Raw genomic sequence first — 20,933 nt, forward strand, 5'->3', positions numbered from 1 at the left:
GAAAAGGTAGTGGGCTTATATTTTTCGATGAGGGTTCATATACCCCTTTCAACTTCAATTCAGATCAGGTGAGAACGCTTATGTGAGAACATTACATAAGAATCAATCGCAGCCGTGGAAATGCATCTGAATGGTTTAAGAGAAAAAGCAAGCTTACGATGGAAACGGGTAGGCTACAGTTTCCCCTTAGCAAAGGTGTCAAGTCGCGCCTTGTTCGAAAAAATGGTGCCTTTCTTATTCCTGACAATGGCGCCTTTCTTTTCAATGGAGTTATGAATGAACCCTAGTCATAACACACAAATACCTACCAGACATCAAGTTCTGTATTCCTCATCTCTTCTCGCAGAAACTCCCTGGTCTACTGTTTCTCTTTGACTTGCTCTTTTGTTGTCGCAGAACCTTTGTCATCTAGTATTTCTCATCTGAACGTCTGAATTGGTACATTTCTGTCGAATTCCCTCTCTCTCTTTGATATTAAAGTTTGCATGTTATATTGCATTCAGTTAATATAAATTGCTTTAGGATTTTAGGGCTTTGATTTTCTGGGTAAGAGTAGTCTGTCTCTGTACGGATGTGTTTGCAAAAACATTAATTGGCCTGAGTAATTTGTGTTGTGTTTTCTACTTCGTATTTTTGTTTGCATTCTGGTTGTTTGTTGTGTTTTCGTAAAATTCCAGGAATCTTCATATGTTCCTCATTGTAATCCTGCTTTGGCCATGTAGTGGTGTGAGTGTAGGGCATAATTTTAGGGATTTAATGGGGCTTGGAAAAAAAAAAATAAGTACCAGTAGAAGTAGAACGCATAAGAGAAAATTGAATCTTAACTCTGAATATGAGATGATTTGGGATGCATAAGGATCAATGCATCTTGTAGTAGGTATGAATTCTGTATCTGAATTTGTTGAAATTAGTGTTTGTAGGTGAAATTATGTATCTTAATGTGTTGAAAATAGTATATTAGTTTTGTAACTTGATATGTTGAAAATTCTGTTAGTAGGTATCAATTATGTAATGTGTTGAAAATAGTGTTTGTAGGTTTGAAAATGTGTAGATAATATTGTGAGTAGGTATCACTTTTGTATGTTAATGTGGTCATAATATTGTGAGCACGTATCACTTATGTTTCTTAAGCAAAAGGTGTCTGTTGCAGGTATAAAATGGATTCTGGGTTTGAGCTTTGTTTCCCGGAGTCAGAGGTCTATTCTGTGAGGGTGAATAATCTGTGTGTGGCACAAACAGTCTTGTGTAATTTGGGGGCGCATTTCAGTGAGTCGCTTATGAAAAGATTTAGAGAGAGCTATTTTGGGCACTTGCTGGGCCTCCATAAAATTGCATTTAGTGGTCAAATTGTGCATGGTCTGGCACTCCGGCGAGTCGGAGGACTTGGTATAAAGGACATGATGGGCCTTAGTTATGCAATAGGGTCAAACGTTGCTCAATTCAGTGTAAAGGATTTTTGTTTGATAAGTGGTCTAAAATGTGGAAGAGAGCCTGACATAATGTCTACCGGGGAAGATCATAAGCGATTTATGAAAGCACATTTTACCAACAGGAGTCACATTACTTGCCAGGACGTAGAAAATGCATTCCTAAAGTCCGAAAGAGGAAGCAAGGACTCGTTCAAATTGGGACTACTGTATTTTGTGGAGTCTGTGATAATGGGTAAACCCTGAAATGTAAAGATAAACGAGGACTACTTACATTTGTTCATAAAATGGATGAATTCAACAAATATCTGTGGGGATCTATATCGTTTGAGTGTCTACAAGATTCTCTGTTGTTTTTTCCAGGGAAGAAACAGAGAGATGAAGACAAGGACGGGAAGGGGAAAGGAGAGAAAAAGCGAAAAAAGGTGGTGCGGAGTTCAGTGAGAAAAGGGAAGAAAAACGTGGAGGATGAGAAGCCTGAAAGAATTAACAGACCTGCATGGAATATAAAGGGATTCAGCTATGCTTTCCAGGTATGATTTAGTTTAATATTAGTGTTTCTAAAATTTAAGTTTGTAACTAAGTACTGACTTTGATAATCTATTTGTTGTAGACTTAGGCGTATGAATAAATTGCCGAATTGGGAATTCCCCCCCTTAGATATTGTAGGCAGATCGAGGAAACTGTATTAGTGATCGGTTCATAATTGTATATCATTTTGTACCCTTCTAGCTTATGATTTGGTTATGTTTTTGAGTTAAACTTGTGCTTTTAATCCTTTTTGTGTTTATCTTTCAGCTTTAGGTAACAATGATGGCTTTGGATAGGAAATGATGCAATCCATGCATGTTAAAGCCTGATTTGGATAAAGGGAAGAAGTGCTTAAAGACAAACTCATTTTGGCTACAGCCCCCTGCCAGTCCAGTTCCGTAGGTCATATTGCAAGCTTTGTTTCAGCAACCTACACAACTCGGATGAGGCCGCATTCTTCATGAAAGTTGTTCCAATGGGTGTGTACTATAACATATCCAAAATTCAGCCCCATTGGATAAATCTGGAGTCCGTAACCTAGCAAACACTGAACCATGCTCAGGATGGATTTTTGTCAGCGAGCAAAACGAGTTAGCAATTTGTTTCGGCCTTAACTTCCTCCTCCGAGCTTGGATTGGGCCAATACTTGTGTGGTTGGATCATACACATTCTGAAATTCACAATGGACATCTTAAAGTCTTCATTTGATTCAGCCTAGCCCAATTTGTAAGCCCTTGAAGTTGCTGGTCATGCTGACCTCAGGATGAGCTATTGTTTCTGGTTGGAAGCTTGGTCATGGTGACATGAAGATGAGCTAGGGCTGCTGGTGGGATTTATTGGTGAAGTGCATCAACCAATTCAGATTTTATAATACAAGTGTTGTATGCATTAGTCATATTGAATTCAGATTTTCACTTCCCCTAGGCCTATAAATAGAGAAGTTCTCTAAGCTTGTAAACACACCCCAAGGGGGGGAGCTCTCAAACACTTCTCTAGAGCTCCCCTCCCTTCTCTCCCTCAAATTCTCTTAGTTTTGCTTTCTAGTTCTCAATTCTAGCTTTCTTTAATGTTTTCTTAGTTGTAATTTATTTTTCTTGTAATGTACATTCTTTCTTAAGTATTCAAGTTTAATTAGTTTCCAAGTTTCAATTATGGTTTTTGTTCTTATTCATTATGCTTGCATGTTAGCTATCTTGGTTTGAATTAAGAGTATACACCATGCTTTAATTCGAATTGAACTATGAATAGGAAGAGTATGTATGGACATTCGACAACAGGGATTAGATACATGCTTGGTTGTTTAAAATGTTCTTCTATGCTTAATGGGTTCCTAATGCTTAATTTTAGGTTAGACAACAAATGATCAAATTAGGGAATTAGGAACACAAGGTTATGACCACACACCATGGCTTAATCATACTTTAGCTAGAATCAATCCATTAATCTAAATTGAACTTGGGAACTTATTTGCTTGAGTTACTTTCTTATTTTCTTCCTTCTTTCATGTTCTTTGTTTTTGTTTCTGTTTTGTGTAGGAAAACTGAATTGGATCATTCAATCACCAATCCCTGTGGAATCGACCTCGCACTTACATACGCTAAACTACCAACGGTTCGTGCACTTGCGAGTATCACAAGTTGAGGATGCAGCTGAATCCATTTTGGTGCAGCTGTATCGACACAACAATTAGTCCCTCGAATTTGCCGGTGGGAATCCACAGATAAAGTGCCTAAGTTTAGAAAGCTGAACGCTTATATATTTCAAAGCAAACAAGTGTGTAGTTAATAATTGATTTCAATAGTATGTTGATTTCATGCGGAAAGTTGTTTACTATTGTATATGACCTGTTAACTGTATATGTTTCACAACCTGTTACACTACGGCTCTTACGACCAAGTGAATTGGAGATGAGGCAACCTATTGGAGTTGGGGATCAGATGTTCCTGAATGTTATGCACCTAGTGTAGGGACAAGAAGTAAAGTAAGTTCCCTTTGCCCGTCCTTAGTGAAATGTAAATGGTTTATTATGATTACCTATTGAGTCACTGGTGAAACCGAATTGATAATAACAATGATTGACAAATATAGTTCACATGTGCGGTTATGTGGAGACGAAGCTATGGAAGGTTTGCATAACTACTTTGTTCGGTTGCTGACCAAGGACTGTTTGTTGGATGACTCGGTAAGCATTGATTGAGTTGGGATTTTGTCGATATGCCCTTGCTATGTAGTAATTTATTGATTTAATAATGGAAACAACCATTTTATGTAGAACATTGACATGGCCTTGCATTTGCTACGGGAGCGGCACAACAGGTCTAGCAAGTGGGTGGGTTCTGACTGGACGATACTGGACACCACTTTTCAGGTCTGTATTATTTCATAAGCATTGTTTGTTTTGAAATTCTATATCCGTATGATGTAAAACTTGTGTGCCACTATGCAGAAATGTGTTGCCTTAGATTACATGCAAATGAAGTCGTATATGGGAAAGGATGAGAGGCAGCACACCAATGGTCTACTAGGAATGGTCAAGGGCAAACGACATAAGTTGGCTAAATCATGGTCGTCTGTGAATCAAGTTTTTTTGCCCTTCAACCTACAAAGGCAGAAGCACTGGATCTTACTTGTTCGATTTAAAAGAGTGTGAGATAAGGGCATATAATTCAAAAGTAGATCTGTGCAGAACACAAGCCATCCAACGGGCTATGCAGCCCGTGGCGAAAATACTGCCCCGGTTGTTATACGAAGCTGGATATATTGGCAATGGTCTACTTCGCAAAAGTGAGTGGCCAGTTATTCGCATTTTGGATGCACCCCAACAAGTAGGTGGGTGAGTCATATTCGACCTAAACACATTGTGTTATGAAAGTGCGCTTTTGTTGGACAATGAATGACAGCTTCTTCGCTATATTTCAGGGGCGACTGTGGGATGTACATTCTCAAATACTGTGAGTTTCTGACCTCCAATGTAGACCTAGCCATGCCCTTGTATCGGTTGAAGCTACCTGTGCAGTTGTTGCAGGGATATTGGAACCTGTGATTAATTAGGAGAGGCAATATGACATAACTGGGTGGGTGTAGTATATGAACTTGCAAACTTCATTTCACTGGGTGGGTGGTTTGTAATTTTGTAGGTAACAGTTGTTGAACTGAAGAAATTCATATAGCTTGGTATTGGCTCAATTCACGAGATAGAGAACTAACCTTTCTATAATATAAGGGAAGCTCGAAGAGCTTTCTTCGCATGCTTGAGTGCATCTTTCCCGTTTGTACTAAGGTTTTGAAAAGGTAGTTTTGAGTCCTACTTGTTAAGGAACAAACTCTTGTTTATGATCCAACTCCCCCTTTTGACTTCAAATTAAAGAATAAGTTTTTTTATTGGGTTCAAATACAACCTAAACGAAACCATGAACACATGTTGTTGATACTATGCTGAACCGTAAACCGTAAATGGTGCATGATTGTTTTCAAATGTGGAATAAATAGGAATGTATCTTGTTTACGGCAAACAAGATTGTGAAGTTTAGATGCAGGCATATCAAACGTTGAAAAATTCTTCTACTAATTATGCTCAATGATTAATTCATAATTGTAGATTTCCAAACACTTCTTCATATTTCATAGCTGTCCGGATTACAAAATTACAAAATATATACTTGAAAAGCCAAAAGTTAACAAAATTTAAAAATGTATACTTGAAATTGCTTGAAGATTTCCAGACGCAAAAAGTTTCTTACTTATTCATCAATTTAACTGCCAAAATCAGAAATGATAGAACTAACAACAGTAGGAGGATATTTTTAATGCCCTTCACCATACGAATGACTTCAGCATATGCATTAAGTTCCTTCACATCCAGCTGGTTTTGAATGTGACATTCAGTTGGCCTATTCCCTCTAGTCACCCATTCATAGCCACTACACCTTGTAGCTCCCTAAAAAAACATAACAAAGTTACATTTTTCAGTTTCGGATTACAATGTCAGTGTTATTGGCTTGATAAGTTCATAATTCTACACATTTGCATGCCTTCTTTTCTTAGTGATTTAGTTTAGTTTCTCTTTATTTCAAGTCACTTACCTATGTTTGAGCGTTTTGTAGGTTAAGGCAGCAAGAGATCACATTTGATACAATCCATGCATGTTAAGGGCTGATTGGCACAAGAGGAATATAAGCTTAAAGACAGACCCAATTTGGGCCACACTCCTTGTCAGTCCAATTTCGTGGGTCATCTTGCAAGCCTCATTTCAGCAACGCACACAACTCGGATGAGGAGCCATTCTGGAGTCCTTAGCCCATCAAACACTGAACCATGCTCAGGAGAATTTTAATATGCAGTTGCCAGCTAATGAGCCTTGTGTTCCACACCCCCTTTGAGCCATTGCCTCAACTCAGCTGTACCCGACTTTAGACCTGACATGTTGAGCAAATTAGGGAGGCATTACAGCATTGGAAGTCTCAAGGAGCAAAACAAGGCGTGCTTAATTATGGGGAAACATGTTTGCACAAATCAAGGAGCAGTTTCCAGGATTTATGGTGGGCTGTCTACACCAGTCAAGGGGAGGACGAATTTGAATTCTATAAATAGAGTTGCAGCTCATTCATAGGGGAGATAGACACACACATTCACTTCATCCATTACTCTCATACACACATTCAGATTCATCACAAAGAGAGAAGAGAGCTAGCTGCAAAAGAGGGAGAGCTTGGAGCTGTCCTGGGAACTACCTTGCTACCACCAACTAGTTCTTCTCTTCTCTTTAATCTATTTATGTATTTCTTATTTTCTGTATTCTTAGTTATGTGTAACTAATCCATTTAGTTAGGGCTTAGGATGAAGCCCTAGTCATGAATATTCAATGTTATGGATGATTTCATAGTTAATTGATTTCCTTGCTTTCATTATCAAGTTGTTAATCTCCAGTTTATTATGTGCTTGATGTATGCTTTCTTAGAGTAGCAAACTAGGATTTTATGCATCTAGCGTAAGTTGGGAAGGGGTTTAGATTCACCAATTCTACTCTCCTTTCACAAGCAACACATGAATGGCCTAAGAATCATTCAAGGGGTTAATGACCATAGGTTGACTAGGACAGATACCATGTTCTAGGACTTGTGTGATTATCATATTCTCAGGGAACTTAATGACTCTTGTATGCTTTATTCTAAGTAGATACCATGCTTAGGTTGCATATTAGAGATCACGTGTTGTGTAGATACCATGCACAATTACATGCCTTAGGAGAATCATGCATCCTGCACCTAGATACCATAGGCTTGTATGCGATAATCTATTGTTGATGAAACTTGAGTCACTTCTAGGCATTCATAACTTGGATAGGAAAACTAGTGGTGGATTCCAAGGCTCTAACACCTCACAATCATTGTTTCACAACTTGTTGATTGCTACTATTGTTTACTTTCCAGCACTTCCATTCATTCTCTTGTTTTCATTTCAACAACAAAACCCCCCATTTCGAGTGCGTGTGTGGTGCTAGGATTCTGTCCTAGACCTTTCCCTTAGTAGTTAGTTTGTTTTGTTTTCTGTTTTTCCAGCATTCTAAGTAGTTTAACTTGTAACCACGTTACCATTCTCCGTGGGATCGACCTCGTATTTACATAAGCTATACTATAAATGGTTCGTGCACTTGCGAGAATTAAAGTTGCTATTGTTAATAACTCATTTTAGTTGTTAAGAATAGGCTCAACATGGCTTAGGGAAGATAATACTTACATATGTTGTGAAGCACTTCCAATACGGTCTGCCCAGATTCTTTTCAAATTTGGAAATTAGCATCACCATCTCAGCATTGCAGTGCTGACACCTCTTTCCTTCAGTGTTTGTTGAAGAATTCGACATAGCTTTGCCCAGAAGGGAAAATGAAGATAACAGAAGATGACAACCCTTCCAAAAATTTGCTCAAAACCCTAAAATTCTTTTCCTTCAATTCTAAAATGGAATTGTATTTTATATTTTGGGGAGAACTAATATGGAGTTTGAAGTTTGAATTGTCCTGTTTTGGTCGTAACAATTCGTGATTGTGAGCGGGAAATTTGAAATTTGCAGGAATTTTTTTATTTTTTAACCCTAACCCATGAGCGGGAAAGAAAAGCATTGCTTTGGGGAATTTTAAATATTTTTTAACCCTAAGCACTCCACAGTAAACCCTAAATTGTAGGCGGCAAACCCCTACACCCTTCAAGTCATTTTTTAATTGAAAATTTAAGTGGAAACGATTAAAAATTGAAAACAAAACAGCCATGTGGTGGCATGGGAATGCGCTGCGTGTCGGTCAGGCTTGTAGCTCCCCACTCCAGCGCCTCCACTTGACATTTTTTGTATATTTTATTCCTTCTTTTTTCCTAAAATTGTAAAAAAAAATGCATGAAAATTACGAAAAAAAAATTGGGAAAATTCTTAACTCTGTGTGGGGATGAATACTTCATACGGAAAGTACAAAACCTGGTTTAGGAGCGAGTGAAAAATAAAATTAGGGAACGAACCCTACATTCGGATGATGCAAATGAAAACACTAATACACTTTGTAAACCCTACACTCTCATTTGTTCGATCACATTAATCCCGTATCCAAATTTGTTTGCCCTACCCTTTTTCGGGATATGTCATCGAAGGAAATCTCGTCCCGATCGCGGAGGAATTTTTCTGCAATTTTTCACCCTTAAATTGGATTTTTAATTGAATATTTAAGTGGAAACGATTAAAAAAATACAAAAACTGGCGTGTGGCGACATGGGAATGCGCCACGTGTTAGTCAGGCTTGCAGCTCCCCACTCCAGCGCCTCCACTTGGCATTTCTTGTATTTTTTATTCCTTCTTTTTTCCAAAAATAGTAAAATTCCTAACTATGTGTGAGGATGAATTACTTCGTCAGGAGTTTTGGGTTAATACTTGGCAAAATGTTTTTTGTGGAAATTGATATGTAATTCATTAAGTTAGTGAAAAGGGATTTCCGTAATATGGGAATCAATGATTTTTTTGTTTGGTGCAGAAATCCTAAAAATTGCTGGACAAATCCGAAAATAATGGGGAAATGTCGTAGATGGTTATAATCAAAATGGGAAAAACCCTCCACTTATGTCGTTGGTTAATTTAGATTTTTAAATCATTATGTTAGTGAAAAGGGATTCCCGGATGACTTAATTAAACTTCTGTTTTGTTGCAAATATAGTTTCAAATGCAGGACAAATCCGAAAATTAGGGGGAAATTTTTTGGGGTATTTATGGGATCATCAGAGTATCTTAGAAGATCAAGGATGGCTCAGACTTCCACTGTCAACGAAGTGACTGAAAGGATAATCCCTTATGCGTTGACAGCACGCAACCTCTCTACCATATGCCTGTCTGTCATGTTGAACGAATGACTGTTTGGGGGATCTGAACCAGCAATACCCCATGTCAGACCACTTACTCAAACCATATAGGACCCAAAACCTCGTGTGCGACAAACTAAAAACATAATATACAGAACAGATGCGCGCATGCCACTAAGTAACACAAACGTCTACAACAGGACTTAAATTGGATCTTACAGGTGTACTGAGCTTTAATAAAACCATAAACATACCTTGAAATAAAAACAATACAACCATAAACATAAGGTTCACACAATTTCCCCTTTACATAAAAACAGTCAAAACCAAAAACACACTTTCTTAATAATACTCATATCATACGATGTATATGAAAATTAAATCCACGAGGTCATCAAATGGAGTTCCCACTGGAAGCAGAACAACTCCCTCGTCCATTTGCAGGGTTCACAGTAGTTCCAAGCATATACGTTGTCACAGTATTCGCCCCTGCGGTGCCATAATTGATACCACTCCCGATTACCCTCACAGTGAATGCAGTTTTCAAAATAACTTTCGTCAGCAGTAAACTTTGCAAGCGTTGGAGGAGTCACGATGCCACACATTGTATACCTCAGCAGTCGATAGATGATTGAATCCCTGCAAGCTTGCCTGTTAATTTTCTTGGTTTTGCTGAGATGACACAAAAAGTTCATCTCATCCTCCTTGCCCTCACTAGGTTTCAACAACCCTAGCAAGCCAACAATGTAGGAGGATTCCATATGCCCTGTCATAGCCCCCACCCACAGGTTCTTGACCGCCTCATCATCTTTCAATAGGAAGAAGTCATGAAAAGCTTCTCTGTAAATGATTTCTGGATTGTTATGTTCTTTTCACTTTTGCAAGAACTCAACAATTTTGCCTTCATCAAACCCGTACTAGTCCTCATGCCACTGGTACTTATCTACTGACACAATTCGCCAAACCTCAGGATCCACTACAAGAAAACATGAATTCGGCAACGAAACATTATGCAACGACTAAAATCTCCTTGCCTATAACTACAATAGGCAACAACTTTTTAAAGTCCTTGCGTAGTCTGACATCTGTGAATGCGGGAAACCTAGATCCTCGCTTATTAATTTCATTTTGTTGCCAATTTCATGGAGGGGGAAATTTTCCGCCATAATGAAAATGTAATAGGCAACAAGTACATGTGTGCTTGCGTATAGCTATGGACAACAATTTTTTATCGTTGCTTAAATTATAAGGAGAGGACTTAGAGAGAAAGTGCAACAACATGTCAAATACATGAGGCAAAGAATTGGTTTCCTTGTCTTTTAATAAAACCAAGGAATCTAATCAAAATAAATAACAATTGGTATTGTTGCCTATTCATTTTTACGCACAAAACCCACAAAGAAAAAAAAATATGTGATATTTCCAAGGCACTCAACTCTATCTCAAAATTCTATAATCTCCTTTCTAACTCAGACCTTCGGTGCTTGTCCCAGCTCCTCCTTCATCTCCTTTCTAACCCCATTTAACCCTCTTACTTTCAGTCAATCATAGAGAAAAACCAAAGGCCACCCCATCCACATAGGTTAGTTGGAAGATATGGTCTTTATTTCTCAGTTTTTTGTTTCATTTTTCATTTTTCATTTCTTTTCTAATCCCAACTTCTCATTTTTCTTGTAGCACGAAGAGACCAAAGACCCACTCATTCTTTGTTTTTCCAGCACCATGGCCATCACATAGAATTGGTAATCCCAACCACACCATTAAACCGTTGTCTTTCTCATTTTGGGTAAAAAAAAAGCTTTCTTTTCTCTGTTTTCTTTTCTAGTTTTCACTTGGTTTTTTTTTTTTTATGGGTTTCATTTACCCCTTTTTTTTTCTTTTGTTTCTTTACAAATTTTTTTGTTGGATAAGGTATTTAATCTGCAAAATTTCCTACTTCTTTGGATAAAAAGCCTTTCTTTTTCTCTAGTTTCACTCTGTTTTTCAAAGTTTCATTTCCTTTTTTTTTTTTGTCTCTTCTTCTTTGCAGGTTCTTCAAAGAATTTGTTGGATAAGGTATATTTGTCGTTGCTCTAATATGCGGTTAACTTATTTACAAATATTGTGGGTATGCTCCTTGTTTATAAGGCTTTACTAAATATGTTGTCTGCATATAACTTGTTCAGCTTTTGTTTTTGTTTTAATATAACTGATTGGTTGATTTTGATAAAATTTTATCATTAATATGATTGAGAAGCCTTGTTCTTTTTATACATTTATGTCTTTTTGGAAGCATTGGTCTACTAAAATATGTAATTTGTTGGGTTTCACTATAAATTCTTCATTTGTTAAGGTTGGGCATTTGGTATTGTTCTTTGTTGTCTCTGGTTTAGGATTTTTCAAAAAACTTGATTCCATTGGTTGAATTTTGTGTTTATCAAAATCTGGAAACCACATGCTATCTTATATGGTTGGAAATTTTAAAATTGATAAGGCTTTATTAATTTGTTGGCAGAATATAACTTGTTCATTTCTTTTTGGTTAAAAAGAAATTTTTTGTGATATTATATATATATATATATATATATATATATATATATTGTCTAGTTAGAAGCTTGTTTAATATGATTGATGATGTTTTTCATAGAATGGATGGTGATAAAGAACCGACAGAGGAGGAAAATTATATAATGGGCAATGAGGATAGTATAATGGGTGTTGCAGCAACCAATCATAGAGCTAATGTCGATAATTATGAGAGGTTGCTTCGTGAGGCTCAATGACCTCTTTACGACGGATGCACTGATTTCACTGTTTTGACCGCTGTTGTGGAGTTGCTTCATTGCAAGGTTGATAGTCAATGGACTAACAAGTCTTTTGATAGGATGCTAGAAATGAAGAGGCGGATGTGTCCTAAACCTAATTATCTTCCTGAATCTTACAATGCATGCAAGAAGATGTTGAGAGGTCTTGGCTTCGGGTATGAAAACATTCATGCATGTATAAATGAATGTGTTTTATTTTATAAGGAGCATGAAAAAAAAAGACAAGTGTCCTTTTTGTAATGAGCCAAGATATCAGCACAGTGAGCGCAAGCAAAGGAAAAAGGTTCCCCAAAAGGTGTTGCGCTATCTCCCACTTAAGGACAGATTACAAAGACTATTCATGTCCAGGCACACTGCTAGTGCTATGAGGTGGCACAAAGATAAAAGAATTGAGGAAGAAGGTGTTATGAGGCATCCTGTGGACTCTATTGCTTGGAAAGAATTTGATAAAACATATGCTGAGTTTGCTGAAGACCCTCGAAATGTTAGATTAGGCCTTGCAACTAATGGGTTTAATCCTTTTGGGAATATGAGCACATCTTATAGTATGTGGCCTGTGATACTTGTACCATACAACTTGTTGCCATGGATGTGCATGAAAAAACCATATTGAATGATGACCTTGTTAATTCCTGGACCAAAAGCACCAGGAAAAGACCTTGACGTGTATATGCAGCCACTAATTGATGAGCTTAAGGAACTATGGGAAGATGGTATTCAAACCTATGATAAAGTGAGTGAGTCTGCATTTAATATGCGTGCAGCTGTGATTTGGACTATCAATGACTTTCCGGCTTATGCAAATTTATCCGGTTGGAGTACCAAAGGTTATTTGGCATGCCCCGTGTGCAATAAAGATGCATCATCTACCGGCATAAGGAGTAAGGTTTGTTATACTGGACATCGCAGATACTTATCTATGGATCATTCATTTAGAAAAAGTCCATTATTTAATGGAAAGTCAGAGATGAGACCTTCTCCAAGGGAATTTTCTGGACATGACATACTTGACCAATTAGATCTCATCTTACCTTCTAATCCTGGTAAGCATCCAGACAACAAAAAGAGAAAGAGAAGGGAAGATTTTGAATTAAATTGGACAAAAAAAAGTATATTTTTCGAGCTTGATTATTGACCTATGTTAAAAATTAGACATAATCTTGACGTTATGCACATTGAGAAGAATATATGTGTTTGTGCCTAATAAATCACGGCCATGAACTGACCGAAGGAGCCCCTTTTCTCGGCCTTGGCATTTGCTCAAACGCAGCGTTGTGCCAAGATATTTGGCCTTCCTGAAGACAAAAGAAAAGTTGCTAAGGCACGATCATCTCGGCCTCGATTATTGGCCGAGGCCGAGGCCGAACAAAATTACGGCCAAAGGCATTAAAGTCAGATCATCAAGTGGCAGCATGGTCCTACGCTTCATTTAATGAAGTAGTGCCTCTGTTTATTGCAGCAAACCCACTGGCCACGAATAAGCATTTAATGCACGAGGGAAGGTGGGAAGTGACTGAAGTCAGGGTTTGGCGACAGAAGACAGAGTGATTAGACGCAGACATTCTCACAAGAATTCTTACAGCTTGAGAGATTGGGTGACTAACTATCAGAGCAATAAATGCGTCCCCACGGCCAGAAGCGCAGAATCCACGATTAGGGCGGCGGCCGAGATTTACCAGGATTTATGGGGTCACACCACCATACTTCACGATCCCAAATGTCAATTGGACTACCCACTTGCTCTAATTAGGCTCCACCATGCAGATTTTCAGCCTCGATTACTCCTCCAGGAATCCTTCCTATAAATACAAGGCTCAAGCTACATTCAAAGGGTTCAAACACCAAACCAAAGCCTCCCACGGAGCAACTTATATTTTCCTGTAATGCACTTTCAATATCTTTACTTGCTTTCCTAGGAGTAGTGTTAGACTGTAAGGAAAATCCATTCATCAATATATCATACGACCCTTGATTTTCAAGGCGCCGGAGAACCATCTTTGTTATTCGCTCATTCACCCCATATATCATACGACCGTCGCTCACTGAGCAACGCGCCGGAGCACCGCCCAAAACTCACCATCAACATCACCACTAAACGGCCTTGTAGCTCAGGCCGTGAACCTAGCAGCCGAGATTAGTTCCTCTCTCGGCTACAATCGTTTGATTAGAAGTCAAGTCCAAACAGGCGCACCACTTAACCATTCTATCCATATCAAACATCTCGATGCACGGTAGACCGTGCTGGCACGCTCGCGCACAACCGCACCGCATCCAAAAGTAGGAAGCCGCGTGTCAACACATATCCCCTCGGCCCGGAACTCCAGGCCGTGAGATTTGCGCGGTAGACAATATGTGACACCATTGTTGGGACATTATTGAGTATAGAGGGTAAATCCAAGGACACGTACAAAGCAAGGTTGGATTTGGCTGACATGAAAATTAGGAAACACTTGTGGTTAAAGCCAAAGGGGGATAAGACTAATAAGATGGAAAAATTTCAAGGGGAGTATGTGTTCAAACCAGCTGAACGTACAGCTTTTTGTGAATTCTTAAAATCTGTGAAATTTCCAGACGGGTATGCATCAAATATAACACGGAATGTGAATGTTGATGAGGGGACAGTTTCAGGTTTAAAAAGCCATGATTGCCATATGCTAATGCAAAGGCTTCTTCCAGTTGGAATTTGAAAAGACTTGAAAAAATCAATATATAGCCCACTTGTGGAGTTATCAAGTTTCTTTCAACAAATGTGGGCAAAGACATTGAGAGTTGCAGATTTGGATAAGTTGGAAGAAAACATTGTGATGACACTATGCAAGCTCGAGAAAATATTTCCACCAGCATTCTTTGACGTCATGGTTCACTTAGCCGTGCACTTACAACGAGAGGCTAAACTTGGTGGTCCAGTGGGATATAGGTGGATGTATCCCATTGAGAGGTAACTCTATTTTTCAGTTTTAATTGAGTATTAAATGTCTGGGCAGATTCTTCATTGTGGCCAATAACCAATTATTCTATTCTTTTTCAGGTTGCTAGGAACATACAAAAAATATGTTCGAAACAAAGCGAGACCAGAAGGCTCCATTGTGGAGGCATACATTGCATACGAGTCTCTAACTTTTTGTTCCATGTATCTAAGTAATGTTGAAACTACCTTCTCTCGAGCAGAAAGAAATGACGATGGGGGTGAACCTGATGCAAAATTATCTGTGTTTGCTCAGAAAGTGCGTACATTTGGTGCTCACGTAATGGTTGAAATGTCCTCACAAGAGAAGGAGGCATCTTATTGGTACATCTTGGATAATTGTGATGAGATTGAAAGTTTTAGAAAGTAATGTTTACAATATACAATTTTTTTGGTTATGTTTTCTTTCACTACTACAAAAATGGAAAAAGACGACCAGAAAAAGACGACGGCATAACATAAAACCGTCGTTGTATTTAAATCGACGACGGTATAAAAAAAAAAGTCGTGGATAAGTTCCTTACTGTTGAATATTTTTAAAAGACAACGCATACAAATAAAAAAGCGTCCTTTTTAAAAAAGGATTTCTTCAGAGTTAAAATCTGACCAAAAAACAACGACAGCAGGTATGAATCCACCGACGTAGAAAATAAAGACGACAGTTCACCAAAAAACCTGCCGTGTTAACTCCTAACTAAACACGACCAACTGTTCTTAATCCGCGTCGTATAATATAATGGAATCCACGTCTGTATACTACGGCGGTGCATTCTCTGTAAACCGCCGACTTATTATTTTGGAGTATACTACGACGGTACCTACAACACTACTGTCGTTTTTATTTACCACGTCCTAAGTTCAAATTACCGTCGTATTTTTTCAATTTATACGTCTGCCTTCTCTGTAAACCGCCGTCTTATTTTTATAACTTTTTAAAATTAATTAATTTTTCTTTTATTTTGGTAATATCTTTCTTAACACAAAACCAAATTTAATTCTCAATCCTCAACAACATTTTCATCTTAAAAGGCAAATATCTTCTTGTTAAATATTGATCAATATTTACACAATATATGTACACAAATTTGGCAAATACATCGTGGTTTCTTTTCTACCTTCACCCTCAGCTTGTTCAACTGTTTCTTCCTCTCATATGCAAGCTGGGCCCTCTCCTTCCTCTTGTTCTCAAGCTCCTGCATAGCCACAGATGAATATCTAATAATTTCATAAAATCAAAATCAACAAAGTATGAAGCTTGTTCTCAAGCTCCTTCCTCTTGTTCTCAGGCTTGTTCTCAAGCTCACTCCTCGATTCCCATTTTCATCAAAATCAACTGTTTCTTCAAAACTCCTGTGTAGCAAGGGTGGAACCAGACTTAGAACCTGTTGTGGGTTGTGCCCTCGTATGCCTTCAAACGAGCAAGTGCGGCTGCAAACCCATGCAGGTTCTAAGGCTGGTTCCACCCTTGCTAAACAGGAGGATGTTGCAAACCCATGCTTGGCCTTGTGAGGAATCATTCTGCGAACCCATTTGCTTTCAGAAAGACAATTTCTTGTGAGGAATCATTCTGCAACCCTAATTGAAAACTGAGAGTTAAAAAACGCGTAAAAAAATCCTATTTAAACAAATAATCGTAGATATCCACGTCGGTTCTAATATACATAGCGACGTCATATTTGAATAATCAACGTCAATTTAGATAAACAAGAGCCATCATAACTACATCGGAAATCCAAAAGTCATTTGGCGCGTATTAAAAAAAAAACGACGTCGTTTTCAGAACCCCAAAGTAACCACATCGGTTTATTAAAATACACAGTCATTGAATTTATAAGTACAACGTCAGTTTATAGAAAAATAGCGCCGTAATAACCACATCGGAAATCCAAAAGTCATTTGGCGCGTATTAAAAATAGAACGACGTCGTTTTCAGAAACCCAAAGTAACCACGTCGGTTTATTAAAATACACAGTTGTTGAATTTATAAATACAACGTCAGTTAAGAGGAAAAAAGCGCCGTCATAACCACATCGGAATTCCAAAAGTCTTTCGGCAGTTGTGATAACCACGTCAGTTATGAATTATATACCGTCGTTATAACTAAATAATACGGCGGTTTTTTAATAACAACGTCGTTGTATTGAACTCTGGGAAAATATATAAACTTTTCGTCACCTGACCTAATATTCTACGGTTTTCTCTTCCCGATAAAGTATCGTAGTTTCCCTCTCATTTCCCAAAAGCAGCATCATCGTCTGAATCTTCGTCTTCATCGCCAAAATCACCATTTTCGTCTTCCTCTTCGTCGGAAGGGAACTTTTCTTTGCACGCCAAAGGTTTTTTCTCACTCTCTTCCCTGTTTTTACATTTCATTTGAATGTCGTAGTTGTCTGGAAACAAGATTCTGTCAAATTGAAGAAATCTTTTACTGGTTTTATTAAATACATAAGTAGATACTCTCATGACGCCAAAAGATGACAGTTCTGTCTTGTTTTCGACGACAGAATGGACACACCACGACGGCCGTAATGCAAACTGCACGACGGTGGCTAAAAACCGTCATGGTGTGACAATTAATACGTCGGAAACAAGATAAAACCGTCGTCTAGTGAGAGAAGAACAATCGTTCTGTAAATTTTAAACCACGTCAGTTATTATTAATAACCGACGTAGTTTATACACATGTACGTCATGAAATATATAAAACCGTCGTCTTATTTCCATTCATGGTCTAAGAGATTGTTTAATAGGACGTCACTTTTTTAGTGTTACCGTCGTTGTTTTGTATTATTACGTCGTTTATTTTTAATAACCGACGTTGTTTTCCTTGCAGATTAATCAAAAATGGTTTCGAAATCTCAAAACAAGGAAGCTGAAGCGTCAAAGGCCAAATCAGGTTCAATGGCACAAGGGGATGAACCCAAAACAGTTTCAAAGGCTCAAGTGGAAGTTGAAAAATCAACTCAAAGCAAACCCTCGAAGAGGATGAGATTTTCCTCAACCTCAGAGAAAGACTCGAGCACAGCCACATTTGTTGAGGAGCCAAAATCTGGCTGCGGTATCAGCACAATGAGCCGTGTTGTGAAGAGGAAAATTGAGAAGGTTAAGCCTGTGGTTGAGTTCAATAAAGATGGCAAACCACATGGCAAGGCTGCTGTTGAGATGCAGTCTTTCATTGGTGTTTTGGCACACACCAGAGTCCCTCTTGTGGACAAGAAATGGAAACAATTACCCAAGGACGTGAAGGAGCAGATTTGGGAAGCTGTTCAAATGTCCTATGTTATTGGGGATAGTTACAAGAACTTGGTCTTGTCGTCTGCCGCCAAAAAATGGAAGGATTTCAAGTATAACGTAACTAAGCAATATATCCTTCCATTCGCACATGACAAGGAGAAATTAAAAGAAATCCCATTTCTTTATAAGTTCATAGAGAAATCGCAATGGGATGCCTTCGTAGCTTCAAGGTTAACCCCAGATTTTGAGGCTAAGCATGCTGAGCAGAAAGAGAGGAGGGAGAAATTGGAGTACAACCATAGGTTGTCTAGAAAAGGGTATGTTGGTTTGATGGACCAATTGGTAGAAACCATGCCCGAAGTTGAAGAAATCGATCGAGCTGTTCTATGGAAGAAAGCAAGAGAAGATAAAACAGGAAACATCACTGATCCAAAGGCTGCAGAGAAGGCAAAAATAATCGTAAGTCTCACTAACTCTGTTCTAAATTTGAAAAACAGAGTGTTTTATTTTGGTATAGACGTCGTTTATCTTTAAATAAGCGACGTTATAAAATGAACACCACGACGGGCTTAATTTACGGACGTTTAAAAATGAATAGGACGTCGGTTTTTGAATAAAGTAGACGTCTAGATAGAATTAATACGACGGATTAAATTATTCTATGAACTGCATTTTTGTTCTAAGTTTACTCACGCACACACTCTCCCTCTCTCTGTCTATTTCACTGAAATTTGTGGTGCACAATTTCTGGAAAAGAATGCATATTTCAATCGAGTTTTTTCACTTCTTCATTAAAACTTACGACGGTTTTATCTTATCTAGACATTAGAATGCTTATACAACGACGGTAATTTTGTGCAGCCATATGGAATTGGACATCTACGTCTGTTTGTTTAATAATCCGTCGTCTTACTTTGAATACTACGACGGTCTTTGATTTATGTTTTAATCTGTTTTATTTTGAATATACGACGTATTTTTATATACCGACGTTGTAAATTATAAACAACGACAGTATTTAAGTACATACGTTTTAAATTAATACCACGTCAGTCATTTAAGAAAAACCGTCGTTGTTTATTATTTACAACGTCGGTATATGTATCTGTTTTACACCCTTCTCAGTTTCTAACAATCTCTCTTTCTCTCTTTTAGGATGATTTGCAAAAGCAAGTCTCCGAAGGCACTCTAACTGTCTCCGGGACCAATGATATCTTGACTCTGGCTTTGGGAACCCCCGAGCATGGTGGGAGAGTCAGAGGAGCTGGTACTGGCGTTACCCCAACTCAGTTCTTCAATTTGCCGAAACAGCAGAGAGTGAAATTTGGTGACAAATTGAAGGAAAGTGTGAGGGAGGCAGTCAGAGAAGAGACCTTGAGGATTGAGGCGAAGTTAAGGGAAACTATAATGGAAGCAGTCAGAGCAGAGAGGGAGGCTATGTTGGCATATATCCGTCAACTAGTTCCTAATTTTGATCCCAGCCAGATGCTCCAAACCCCAATTTCTCCAATTCCTCCAATTCCTCCAATTATTTTACCCCCTCAAGATCAAAGCCCAAAAAATCCAATGTCTGATAAAGCAAGCTGCTCTGGGGCCACTAATATCAGACCCCTAGCTTTGGAATTAGAAGATCCGAAGCCTGAAGCTGATACTGCTGGAAAAGAGAAAGAGGACACGGTAAAATCTCTGCTATTTTCTATTTCTGCTTTTTAAATTTTAAATAGATGTTGTGTAGATACAGCTGCACCAAAATGGATTAAGCTGCATCCTCAACTTGTGATAATCGCAAGTGCACGAGCCGTTCGGTAGTATAGCGTATGTAAGTGCGAGGTCGATCCCACGAGGATTGGTGATTGAATGATCCAATTTAGTTTCCCTACACAAAACAGAAAGGAAAAAGAAAGGAAATAAATAAAACAAGGAAGAAAGAAATAACTAACTCAAGCAGATAAGTTCCCAAGTTCAATTAGATTAATGGATTGATTCTAGCTAAAGTATGATTAAGCCATGGTGTGTGGTCATAACCTTGTGTTCCTAATTCCCTAATTTGATCATTTGTTGTCTAACCTAAAATTAAGCATTAGGAACCCATTAAGCATAGAAGAACAATTTAAACAACCAAGCATGTATCTAATCCCTGTTGTCGAATGTCCATACATACTCTTCCTATTCATAGTTCAATTCGAATTAAAGCATGGTGTATACTCTTAATTCAAACCAAGATAGCTAACATGCAAGCCTAAATGGTGATCAATCATTCAAACTAGCATATTAACTTATAAGCATAATGAATAAGAACAAAAACCATAATTGAAACTTGGAAACTAATTAAACTTGAATACTTAAGAAAGAATGTACATTACAAGAAAAATAAATTACAACTAAGAAAACATTAAAGAAAGCTAGAATTGAGAACTAGAAAGGAAAACTAAGAGAATTTGAGGGAGAGAAGGGAAGGGAGCTCTAGAGAAGTGTTTGAGAGCTCCCCCCCTTGGGGTGTGTTTACAAGCTTAGAGAACCTCCCTATTTATAGGCCTAGGGGAAGTGAAAATCTGAATTCAATATGGCTAATGCATACAACACTTGTTTTATAAAATCTGAAATGGTTGATGCACTTGTATTAGAAAATCTAAATTGG

At 38.1% G+C, this 20,933-nt stretch overlaps 1 protein-coding gene and 1 pseudogene across 1 annotated transcript; both read left to right on the plus strand.

Moving 5' to 3' along the window:
- Nucleotides 1-1,157: 1,157 nt before the first annotated feature.
- On the plus strand, nucleotides 1,158-2,046 carry LOC148296422 (uncharacterized). Its single transcript, XM_088248521.1, has 3 exons — nucleotides 1,158-1,662; nucleotides 1,791-1,960; nucleotides 2,041-2,046. The coding sequence occupies exons 1-3, from the start codon at nucleotides 1,158-1,160 to the stop codon at nucleotides 2,044-2,046; spliced, it is 681 nt and encodes a 226-aa protein (XP_088104647.1).
- Nucleotides 2,047-11,919: 9,873 nt separating this feature from the next.
- Nucleotides 11,920-15,431, plus strand: LOC148296423 (uncharacterized; annotated as a pseudogene).
- The last annotated feature ends 5,502 nt before the right edge of the window (nucleotides 15,432-20,933 follow it).

The sequence above is a fragment of the Prunus avium genome, chromosome 2, assembly GCF_965620075.1.
Source record: "Prunus avium chromosome 2, drPruAviu1.hap1.1, whole genome shotgun sequence".
NCBI classification, from domain to species: Eukaryota; Viridiplantae; Streptophyta; class Magnoliopsida; order Rosales; family Rosaceae; genus Prunus; species Prunus avium.